This window comes from Squalius cephalus, assembly GCF_949319135.1.
Source record: "Squalius cephalus genome assembly, chromosome: 8".
In the NCBI taxonomy this organism is placed as follows: Eukaryota; Metazoa; Chordata; class Actinopteri; order Cypriniformes; family Leuciscidae; genus Squalius; species Squalius cephalus.
Window position 1 is genome coordinate 37,783,051 of NC_137129.1, and position 12,443 is coordinate 37,795,493.

At 42.4% G+C, this 12,443-nt stretch overlaps 1 protein-coding gene across 1 annotated transcript; it reads right to left on the reverse strand.

The window, feature by feature from the left end:
• Nucleotides 1-226: 226 nt before the first annotated feature.
• On the reverse strand, nt 227-10,545 carry LOC307163588 (E3 ubiquitin-protein ligase TRIM39-like). The gene is made up of 7 exons (XM_079879712.1): nt 10,342-10,545; nt 9,614-10,185; nt 8,529-8,624; nt 7,982-8,215; nt 7,752-7,890; nt 1,000-1,035; nt 227-843 (listed from the first exon to the last, which is right to left on the reverse strand). Exons 1-7 carry the CDS (start codon nt 10,406-10,408, stop codon nt 296-298), a joined length of 1,692 nt encoding a protein of 563 aa, XP_079735838.1. The 5' UTR covers nt 10,409-10,545; the 3' UTR covers nt 227-295.
• Between the last annotated feature and the right edge of the window lie 1,898 nt (nt 10,546-12,443).

Here is a 12,443-nt window from a genome sequence, read left to right on the forward strand (position 1 = left end):
GCACGCAGTATTGCCCGCTCTAGCTCTGCTGTGCCGCCTGCTGCACTGCGTTGACAAATTATGAAAAATTAAGGATAATTTTTTGGCTTCAGTATCTCGAGAAAAGATGACTTTTCCCGTAGCGTAAGTTCCTTACGCAATACTCGTTCCCTCTCTAGAGAGAACCGAGGTTACGTGAGTAACCAAGTATCGATTTTAACAATGAAAAACAAATGATGAAAACATAGAAAAGCATGTATAGATTGTTAATTATATAAATAATTTTCATTAAGTATTTCATATTATGGCTGTAAATTCATTTATTGTGTTTGACAGGTGTGATGATCAGTGGAGTTGAGTTTTTACCTCCATCATTAGGGCACGGGCTAAACAATGGATAGAGTTTCCCAGTGAAAGACTGATCAGTGAAAGAGTAGATATGAGAGCTGGACTCCACATCATAAAAGGAGACCAGACCCTCCTCATAATCCACAAACACACCGACCCGCTGCGGCTTCACTCTCACACACAGAGAGACAGGAGAATCAGCACAGGCTTTATATTCATTCCCATTCCTCAGAACCACAGTCCAGTATCCATTACTGGGTCTCAGTGTGATCTTTCCCTTCCTGTCAATGGATTCTCTGGCCACTCCTAAATCCCAGTCAGTCTTTCCCTTCACCTGCACCTCAAAATACAATCTCCCTGAGGAGAATCCCTCCTTTCCCAGGACATAAACACATCTATCAAATCTCTCTGGTTTGTCTGGGAGTTTCTGTATAATGTCTCCATGTTTCACTTGTTTTCCATCATCAGACAGGATGAGATTAGGATGAGCTGTATCAGGATCCAGAGTCACATCCACTAAGAAAACAGAGAATATAAATCATAAAATTCACAATACAGATATTTAGTGATGATGTTAGTAATATGTAATCAGTGTTTAATCATACTGTCGGTCAGTGATGAAGCTGTGAGTATCTGAATGTAATCTAGTGTAGTGCAGACAGCACACTGTACCTGCATACTGCTGTATCCTCTTCAGTTCTGTAGAGACTAATGACAATAAAACACCATCAGATCTTTGACATGTTTATGTGTGGAATTATAGACAAGATTTAAGGTTATATTTAAAGAATTATGTACAACATGTTTTGTACAATCATGTTTTATCTGATCAATGTTTCTCTGCTGATATTTAGAGAATCCCTGAACTCCTATTGTGTTTGAGCTCTAAATATTCCTCCTTTTTAGAACATCTTTGGGAATGTTTTGTGAAACATTTTATGAAATTTTTATTTTAGATATTTTTATGCCTAATGTTATTCATCTCAGTTTTGGAGTGGATTAGTGTTGTGGGTAAAGACTGGGACAAGGGTATACCTTTAATTTTGTTTGCTGCTAGAGAAGTACAAGACAGTTTAGGATTTAGTCCTGCTGATCTTGTATTCGGTCATACTGTGAGAGGTCCTTTAAAGATGCTCAAAGAAGATATTTTAGCCCAGGAATCGAGTGCTAAGACATCGGTGCTGCATTATGAATGTAAATTTCAAGGCTTGTGCAATGGCACGGGAATCCTTATTGAATGCTCAAGTGGCAATGAAGAGTTTTGACCGTAAAGTTTTGACCGTATAACGGTTCAACGTCATTTTAAAGAAGTGTAGCAGGAAGGGTTATGACCCCTCCTACATGACATCACGGCCCCGGATAGTGACGCACCCTAAGGAACCGGTAACCCATGCTCTTATACGCACCAGATGCCAGGCCATTGGCCAAACCTTAAACCATGACAAGTAGGAGGGGTCATAACCCTTCCTGCTACAGAAGGAGATCTGGGGCCTCATTTATAACCGCTGCGTACACACAAAACAGGCCCTGAAAGAGGCGTACGCCGCTTCCGACGCATAAGTTGTGATTTATAAAAACAAACTTGACAGGAAAATTTGCGCACCTGCACGCAAACTCTGACCCATAAGTACGAACGTTTTGGAGATGGAGCAGTTTGGCGACACCGATGGTGAGCTTGAGTTAAGCGTCTTTTTGTTCACTTTTAGACAGAAAATCTAAAGAAATACAAGATAATACAAATATAATTTCACTCAACAAGCCTGTCACTTGAAGCAAATATCCATCCGTTCTTAAATGTCCGCGCCAGCGAGCGCGTTGGGCCGTTTAGTGAAACTGACGCAAATAACAGTTTAAATAAATAGAATAATGATTTAAACTATGTTTTACTTCTGATATAAACATTTAGATTAAATATGCCATTCAAATTAATGGAGAACACTTAAACATGAAATCATTACTGAGAAGTTACAACATTTTATATTCAAATTCAATCAATAGATTTGTTGTGGATGCGATGTTTCTGAACACTTTTCCTGTGGCATGCTGTGCTTTAATGTTTTAACCACAGAGATAATTGCTTATCATGATAATAAAAGATTGTCTGAGAAAATAGTTTCGTGCAAATAATGCCCAAGGCCTATCTGTTTCCATTAAAAATATAAATCAATTAAAAATACTATTCGGCCAGTGGAAAAGATGGAATGTATTTTACACTATTTGATTTATGTATTCAAAAACAAGGCAAGGATAGGCAAGTACATGATTTTTATTAATGTAATGTGTCTTGTACCGTTAAACATTATCACGTGGATGAATAATCATATGCAAATGATATGCAGATGAGGATATGCATAGTAAAACTAGGCGTTGTAAGCTCCATATATGGTTATTTCAGGGTGGAGAGCATGTGCGCACAATCTTCCGCTGACCGGGATTTATAAAGTGAATTCTGCGCAGGTTCTGGCGTACGAACGGTTTTATAAGTCTGAATGTTTTTTTGCGTACGTCATTTTTGGCTTTCAGGCGCACGTACACTTTTAGTAAGGTTCCTACGCACATTTTTATAAATGAGACACCAGGTGCTTGTCTTATTGACTGTCATTGGTTCCGTCTTGTCTGCTCGCTTTTCAGGTCCATATGAAGTGATTAAAAATGAAAAAATGAAAAAATTCAAAGACCATCTTTAAGAAAATGAAAGCCCAGCACTGTAAAGCTGTTTGAACTACAGGTCAGAAATTTTCCTCTTAAAAAGAACAAATTTGCATCTTAAATTCATGATGTCTATCGATTTGATTTTCTTCTGCTAAACTGATTTTATCTGACACATAATCACAACATTTAGATGAAACAGCTGAAAAGACCAACAGAAAATGGCAGAAAATTAATGTTTCTTTCTGTTGTTTCTCATCTTAAAGTGTTCACAGATTTACTAAAGCCTCAAGGTTCTAGTTACAGTGATGAAGCTTCTAGTACAAGATGAATTTACTGCATGTTTTCTGAAATTAGAGATGAATATGACCTGCTCTCTTCAAGAAGAACGTTCCGGGTTACTTAACTGTAACCTTGTTCCCTGAGAAAGCGGAACGAGATGCTGCGCTGCTCAGCGCATTGGGAACATCTTTAATCGTGACCAGCTGTGAATATTGTGTGTAACACGTCGATAGAATTGACCTGGAGGTAATATAGCCTCGGTCGATGACGTCATCGGCGCGCACCCGCAACACAAGGCTATAAATAGATGAGCCACAGGTGCATCATCAGGATATTTTGTCTGAAGAGCAGTCCTGGGACATCTTCAGCACGGCAAAGTAGCGCAGCATTCCGCTTTCTCAGGGAACAAAGTAACCCGGAATGTTCCCTTTCGAAAGCTACAATCGATGCTGCGCTGCTCAGCGCATTGGGAAAGAGAATACCCACGCCGCCGTGCTTGAAATGTCTGGACCCCTACGGTTGTGCAGGTGTGCTCACAAGAACGCAAGAAGGCCTCAGACATTAGCTTGTGACGTTGATTCAAGGACATGAGAGCCCGGAGTGCCATGAACATCCAAACTATAAAATCTTATGAATGTGTGCAGAGAGGACCAACATCCATGTGCATCACAAACATGTTGTAAGGGGGCACCCCTTGCCAAAGCACTAGAGGAGGCGAACCCTCTGGTGGAGTGAGCCCTAAGACCTATTGGCAAAGATTGACCGGGCGCCTCATAAGCAAGAGCAATAGCATCCCTGACCCAATGAGACATGGTCTGCTTGGTGGCAGCTGCTCCTTTGTTACTACCCCCATAACAGACGAACAGTTGCTCTGACTTACGCCACTGGCTGGTGCGGTGGATGTAAGCCTGAAGATCACGAACTGGACACAGTCTGTGAGATTTCTCCTGCTCCGGCGTTATGAATGGTGGAGGACAGAAGGCCTCAAGAGTGACAGGATGTACAGTCGAAAAAGGAACTTTAGGCAGGTAGTCAGGATGAGGATGCAAAATTACTTTCACCATTCCTGGGGCAAAGTCTAAGCAGGATGGCAAGATAGACAGAGACTACATATCCCCAATTTTTTTCAAAGAAGTTATTGCCATGAGAAAAACCATTTTTAGAGTCAGAAGTTTATCAGACGCTGATTCTATAGGTTCAAAGGGAGTTTCAACCAGACCCTCGAGAACTATAGCTAAGTCCCATGAAGGGATCTTGGTTCTTACTGGAGGCCTCAGTCGTCTGGCCCCACGAATGAAGCGAGAGAGCAGAGGGTGTCTCCCGAGTGGCGCCCCGTCAACCAAGGTGTGGCAAGCCGAAAGAGCGGCCACATAAACCTTAAGAGTGGCAGGGCATGTGCCTGTTGATAATTTCTCTTGCATGAAGTCCAGAACTGAAGCAATCTGGCTGTTGACTGGATCTACATTGTGTACAACACACCACCTCTCAAAAACACCCCATTTACTGGCATAACTTTGTCTAGTGGAGGAAGCCCTAGCACTTAGAATGGTCTCAATAACATCCGGCGAAAGCCCAGTGTTTCTCAATTGGTACCCATCAGGGACCAAACGTGAAGATTCCACAGGTCGGGCCTGGGATGGAATATCGTGCCCTCCGCCTGAGACAGAAGGTCCCTCCTCTCTGGAATCGCCCATGGCGAGCCGTCGAGGAGAGATATTATCTCCGAGAACCACACTCTGTTCAGCCAACGTGGCGCTATCAGCAAGAGGCAAGACCCTTTTTGGCGAACTCTGGCTGCATACAGGTGCATTTTGGACCATGTGTGCGCCATCGCATCCAGACCCAGGGGGGCTGGGTGACTCAGAGAGAAGTAGAGGGGACATTGAGCTGTCTGTTGGGAGGCGAAGAGGCCCACCTCCGCTTCATAAAATCTGGTCCAAATCTGTTTCACTACTTCCGGGTGGAGTTTCCATTCCCCTGTCGGTAGTGGCTGTCTGGACAGTAAATCCGCTCCCACATTCAGATGCCCTGGAATGTATACTGCCCTGAGTGACAGGAACTTGCCTCGCTATTCTGTTCAGATTGCGTGAGCGCAGACCTCCCTTGTCCACCCGCAATAGGACATGACAGCCCCTCAGTTGATGGAGAAAATATTTCAGAGCCAGAAATACGGCCATCAGCTCGAGGCAATTGATGTGTCAATCGAGTAGATGACCCTCCCATTCCCCTTGAGCTGGACGGCCATCTAAGACTGCTCCCCAGCCCATCAGGGAGGCATCTGTCGTTAGCAGTCTGCGACGACACGGCGCCCCTAGAGTGGGACCCAAGACGAGGAACCGGGGTCTGAACCACAGAGATAGTGTTTGAAGCCTGCGGCGCATCACTCTTATTTGCCTTTGAGAATTGGCCCTTGGATGAAATCCTCTGGCTTTTAGCCACAACTGAAACGGTCTCATTTGAAACAGCCCCAGAGGAATCACCATGGATGCTGAAGCCATGAGACCTAACATTCTTTGGTACTGACGAACAGTGCGATCTTGGCCTAGCCTGACTTTGCTCATGGTCTGCCGAATGGTCTCGATTCGAGCGGGAGACAGTTGTGCCCGCATCGTGATTGAATCCCAAACGATCCCGAGATAAGTCGTTCTCTGGGCAGGAGAAAGAACACTTTTCTTGGTGTTGAGTCTCAACCCTAGAGAAACTAGATGAGCTAACACGATATCTCTGTGTTGGAGCGCCATCTCTTGCGATTGTGCTAGTATTAACCAATCGTCAATGTAATTCAAAATGCGAATGCCCTGGAGTCGTAATGGAGCCAGTGCTGCATCCATGAATTTTGTGTATGTGCGGGGTGACAAGGCTAGGCCGAATGGAAGAACCCAAAATTGGTATGCTTCGCCCCTGAAAGCGAACCTCAGGAATTTCCTGTGTTGTGGCAATAGTTCTATGTGAAAATATGTGTCTTTCAGATCGATCGGAGGACCAACGGAACATCTAACATTTCGCTGGAAACCGCTGCCCCCTGAAGCACGAGAGGTGGCGGGGATGGAGAGGTTTTGTGAGGGTAACGGGAAAGGGCGAAAAGATCTTGATTGGGCGCCAGACCATCAGGACTTTCTCTTTTTTATTAATGATAGTCCTGAGGTCTGGCTTGGGAGGTTGCCGAGCTTGACGAGCCTGTCCCCAATCCTTACGAGGGGGAGCACGGTCCGCCACGCTCTGCTTTTTAACCTCCCTAGCTTTTGAAGGACCAGGGTGAGGTTGGGGGGCCGATGGCCCCTCCCCTTGAGTGCAGCGAGGAAGGAATTGAACGAATGCTTCTTCATGTTTTTTTACTTCCTTAAACCTGGTAATGACCGTATTAACCAAGTCACCAAACAGGCCAGATGGAGAGATGGGAGAGTCTAGAAGAAGCAAACGATCTTTCTCTTTTATACCTGTTAAATTAAGCCACAGATGCCTCTCCGTGCTGACTAAAGCCGACATTGAACGGCCGATGGCACGGGCCGTTTGCTTGGTCGAACGGAGAGACAAATCTGTGGCTCGACGAAGCTCAGAGAACGCTTCCTCGTCGATGGTACTGCCCACACTCAAGTCCTTCAACAGGTCAGCCTGGTACGCCTGTAACCCTGCCATAGTGTACAGCGCAGCACCAGCCTGACCTGCAGCTTGGTAAGCTTTACCCACTAGTGATGATGTTGTTCTGCACGATTTAGTGGGGAGGGGAGGTTTCTTTATCGAAGATGCTGATTCGGGCGAGAGATACAGTAGCTCGCGAGCGTCTCTTTAACCCGAGGCATCTCCAAATACCCCCGCAAAATCCGCACCCACGATAGTCGAAAAAGTCGTCGTTGAGGGCACAAAGACCTGAGAAGTATATGGTTTACTCCATGACTTAGACAGCTCATCTTGGAGGTCCTCGAAAAAGAGGAGAGACTGATGTTGTGGTCTCTCCCCCCGCCACCAGACAGAAACCTATCCTCTAGCTTACTACTTTTGGTAGTCTCTTGTTCGAGTGGCCAGTCAAGCTGTAACCTGGCCACCACGCGAGTAACCACCTCGAGCAATTCCTCAACAGATCTTTTTTCACAAGAGGAATGCTCAGAGATGAGCTGCTCGTGGTCCGTAGACCCAAGAGATATATCATCCCCCTCGTGAACCGAAGAAGCACCGGAGCGCGCTTCGAGATCACGAGAAGGGATGTGTGGATCAGGTGACGGAGCAAGCGAAAGGGATGAGTCTCTTGCTCGTCACACAGATCCATGCGAGAGCCCCACACAGTATTCACAGCTAGTCATGATTGAAGACGTTCCCAATGCGCTAAGCAGCACAGCATCGATTGTAGCTTTCGAAAGGGAACTGTGATGATAATGAGAAACAAAAACATGATCACATACTTCTCTTATTTCAGCTTGATCAGACTCATTCTTCATTACTGATATTAAAAGATGATAAATATATGTATCTGTACGGTGTATTTGATATTGCTGTACCAGTTTGCATGAGTTTCTCCTGTAGAGAGTCCTGCAGTTTAGTCAGAGCTCTCCTCAGAGTCTCCAGACTCTCATCAGTCTTCACACTGATCTCAGACCAGTTCCTGGTGTTTCTAGAGCTGCACAGGGATGAGTAAATCTACAGCAGGAGAGAGGAGAAATCCTTCAGCATGGGGAGTGTTATGGTGCCATATACTGCATTATCATTGATCAGAGAGATGTTGACTGACCTGTAGGAGGTGGAGGTGATCTTCAGTGTGTGAGAGCTGCTCCAGCTCAGTGTTTCTCATCTTTAGCTCAGTGATCTCCTGCTCCAGCTCTTCAATGAGCTCTTCCTCCTGTTTCTCTGCTGCTTTCTGCTGCTCCTCCATCATCTCCAGCAGTTCAGTCTGACATCTCTCAATGGAGCGGATGAGATCAGTGAAGAGCTCCACACGGGCTGCTTTCTCCTTCTCTGTGTTTCTCTGCTCAACCAGGACAATCAACACATTATTAGTGGCGTTTGTTAAGGGAAGAATCAGTGTTATTATTTCTCATACTTCAGTGTTTTTAGGCGGTTTTCAAAATCCCTCATTCTGCACCGTTTGCACTGAATGATTCCTCATATCATGTGTCTTGTTGAGGAGAGATGTGTTATTACTTTACTAAGTGATCAGCAAAATCACAGACGTGTCGATATTCAGACCAACAGTGTGACTGTGAAATTGCTTTTATACAGCAATTCAATAAACAACAATGGATATTAAAATGAATTTAAGTAAATTATTTTAAACTCACTTTTCTGACTTCTGCTGAGTGTTTGACGTCTTGAATCTTGTTGATTCTGTCCTGGATCTTCTGCTGTGTGTCTCTCTGTGTCTTCATCAGTTGAGTCTATATACAGAGAACAACACACAATGGGCCCTATTTTAACGATCTGAAACGCAAGTGTCAAAGTGCAAAGCGCAAGTAACTTTGTGGGCGGGTCTTGGCGCTGTTGCTATTTTCCCGGCGGGATAAATGACTCTTGCGCCAGGCGCAAATCTAAAATGGGTTGGTCTGAAGTAGCTTCATTACTCATAGGTGTGGTTTGGACGTAACGTGAAATAAACCAATCAGAGCGTCATCTCACATTCCCTTTAAGAGCAGACGCGCTTTTTCTTAAGCGGATTCCTATCATAACGGCGGATTTGCCAGACGCGCGCCAGGAGCGGTTCACAGCCGAGGAGAGCAACACTCTCGTCAGGGACGTTGGGGATGGAGAAACCCACCTAAATTAACTTCGGTTAAAAAGGCGTATGATAATTTGGGTAAATGTGTAAGCTAGATGTATGCTTTTATAATAAATTGTCTATCTATCTATCTATCTATCTATCTATCTATCGTAATAATGTATGATTTGCAAAAATGAAAACTGCTGCTTCTGTGTAGATGAGAGAATCAAAGTGTATTCGCGTTGTGCACACGCTACATTGATTATGGCCAAGCATGCGCCCTTAAAATAGCATATGAATAACATGCGCAACGCGCCACTGACTTTAAACTATTTTTTTCTGGTTAGTAGCGCAATTGTTTTCTAAACCTGCAAAATAGCATGAAGGAACGTTTGTGCCGGAACACGCCTCCTTTTTTGCGCCTGAACACGCCTCCTTTTCCCAGGGAGCGCAAGTTCATTCCCTAGTTTAGCGACGTGCTTCTGTGGAGGGAAAAGCGCGCTTTGCGCGGGTGCAAAATAGGAATGATACATGCGTCGGTGTACAAAGTCAATTGCGCTGGGTGCAAGATAGGGCCCAATATGTTTTCATAACTGATTCATTTATATTAAAGAACATGTTTCCTCATGATAAGAGCCATTTAAAATCAGTTTTGTCAGTAACTTTTACCTTCTTTTCTTCACTCTCCTCTTCTAAAGATACAGTGTTGTGGTTCTTGTGGTCAGTCACGTTACACATTGGACACACACATGTCTGATCATCTCTACAGAACAGCTCCAGAGGTCTCTCATGTTTCTGACATATATAGTCCTCCAGATTACTCACAGGATAGATCAGTTTGTGTTTCTTTAAACCTCCCACTCTCAAATGAGTCTCCAGGTGAGTTTCACAGTAAGAGCTCTGACACACCAGACACGACTTCAGGGCTTTCAGCTTTCTTTCCCCACAGACGTCACACAGAACTTCAGCTTTTTTCAGAACTTCAGGTTTTTTCTCAAGAAATTTCTTTTTATAGTGATTTACAAGCTCTCGCAGTGTGGTGTTAATCTTGAGATCAGGTCTGTGCTTGAATGTTTCTTTACAATATGGACAGTTGCAGGTCTGGCTGTTGTCCCAGCACTTATTCAGACAGGTCTTGCAGAAGTTGTGTCCACATGGAGTGGTGACTGGATCAGTGAACACGTCCAGACATATAGAGCACCGAAGCTCCTCAGTCAGTGGACCGCTGGAGGAAGACATCGCTGGAGAGAGAAATGATGAAGATAAATCACCTGCACAAGTGTAAAGTCAAAATCCTGTTGAGAGAATGTCCAGAATGCACTGAGCTTAATTCTAACCAATGCGTGGCTATTTTCAAGATAAAACATGAGATAGATTTGAGTGGGTTATTGACTCACATGGAGGAAAACTCATACTCCCTCTCCTTTCTTGTTTTTTTGTTGATGGTGGGAAAGATTCTGCCATTGTTCTTCACCTCTTTATGCCCTTTCAAGGCAAAAGAAAATAACAACAACAACAGAATAATCATAAATAATATAAAAGAAATAATGTTTACATTAAAGGACCAGTACAGATAACCTTTCCCCCAAAATTAACATATATTTTGTATGGCCATTTAATTTTGATTTATGTGATTTACAGTGAGTGTATTCATAAAAACAGTGAGTGTATTCACAAAAAACTGAACATTTGCTGTTTATATTAAATACAAACAACAAACTTCTTTTAAAAATATTTTCCGACAAAATGTCTTCCCACAAAATAAACTGATGTAAGTATTATTTCATCTTGTCAAGTGTGTCTGCATTCCGTCACTTTCTTCACTCTTCATAAGGTTTTTGACACATTTGTGCACAAAACTTTGTAGCTTTTTTTCTGGTTCAGCATTTTTTTGTGTGTGTGTGTGTGTGTGTGTGTGTGTGTGTAAGGGTCATGCTTCCTGTTTCTTTAGTCTTTATGTCGTGTGACAAAATTAAAGAAAGCCCAAACTTTGCATCACAACCAATCAAATGACATATTTAAATACAATTCTGATAGCTACCATTTCAGTGCAGTAAACAACTAAAGTAGTTGAGTGAGTATTTGGCGATTAAACACTCGGGGAAGTTGCATAAACAACTATTATGTTAAGACTGTCTAAAGAACTAAATCAGTTATTTAGGGGTTATCGTTCTTACTTTTCGGTCTCAAATTAGACCAATCTACGTTTTCATGTAACTGACTTCAAAAAGTTTCGAACAGCCTGAAGGAAAAACATACTAGTCTTAGTAGTTTATGCAAACAGACCCTGGTTCTGTTCAACTTTTGTTTGACATAAACCTACTAAACCAGATCATTTCCATTAGAAACCTGTTCAGCACAATCTCTCTTATATTTCTATCTCTTACCTGTGAGGATCAGATGTGTCCACAAGACTCTTTGAGCAGATCAATAAATATTCTGTAGTTTAAAGAGGTTGATCGTTTCAGGAGTCCATATTGTTGTTGATAAAGTTAGTTTCACTTTCTCTGAATCTCTCTCTGAACTAGTGATGTCAGAGCTCCTCTTGTATTCACACAGTGGCGGATTTAGCAAATTGGGGGCCCAAGGCGAAGGTATGTATGGGGCCCCCCTATTCGATCTTTAAAAGAGAACGGAAAAAAAATTACCGACTGAATGGTGAATAGGCAGGTAAAGCTAATCTATGGGGAAGTAAAGGTTGGAGAGGAGAAAAAAAAAACTTCCAACACTAAACACTTCTTTACTCCAAAATGAAGATGGAAAGCAGAGAACACACAAAGTGTAGCACTACACAAACTAATAGTTACGATGGAACCGAACAGAGAATAAGGTTTCAGATAAGACCTGAAAAATCTTGCATCAGCCTATTGTGAATGTCAAAACATTTTAGTAACTAAACAGAAACATGTAAAAATGTTTACATGGTACAATTTCTGGTAAGCTACGTTTTTTATTATTGCTTGACACAAATTTCACGATTTCAATTCAATTCTTGTGATTTGATTCAATATTGACTCATTTGGATAAATATTAGGTACACAAGACAGGCATTCATTTTTCTCAAGAAAAAAAAAAACTCATATAATCCTGCAAACATACAAACAGCCCTATCAGGTGGTAGTATTATTTAAGGTTAAAAATAACTCAAATTAAACATAATGTGTTTTTATTATAATAACAACTTTATTTAATGATATAAGTAAAAATATACTAAATATGTAATATAATACACATATTTAGCAAAATACTCTTAATAGCCCTTATTTTCTAGCCAACAAACATGCTATAGCCCATATTATGGTCATTAATTGGCTTTCCTGAGGTAAATGTTATGTGACAATTGTTCTCCAGCTGTTTTATTGACCCCTTTCCACGGTTGAAAAACACTGATTGATCTATAATGTAATATACATTTCGTTAAGTTGTAGTGTATCTTTCAACATTGTTCATTCGTGTTTATTTACTATTAGCTAGTAATGTAGAGATGATCGGTTCACGT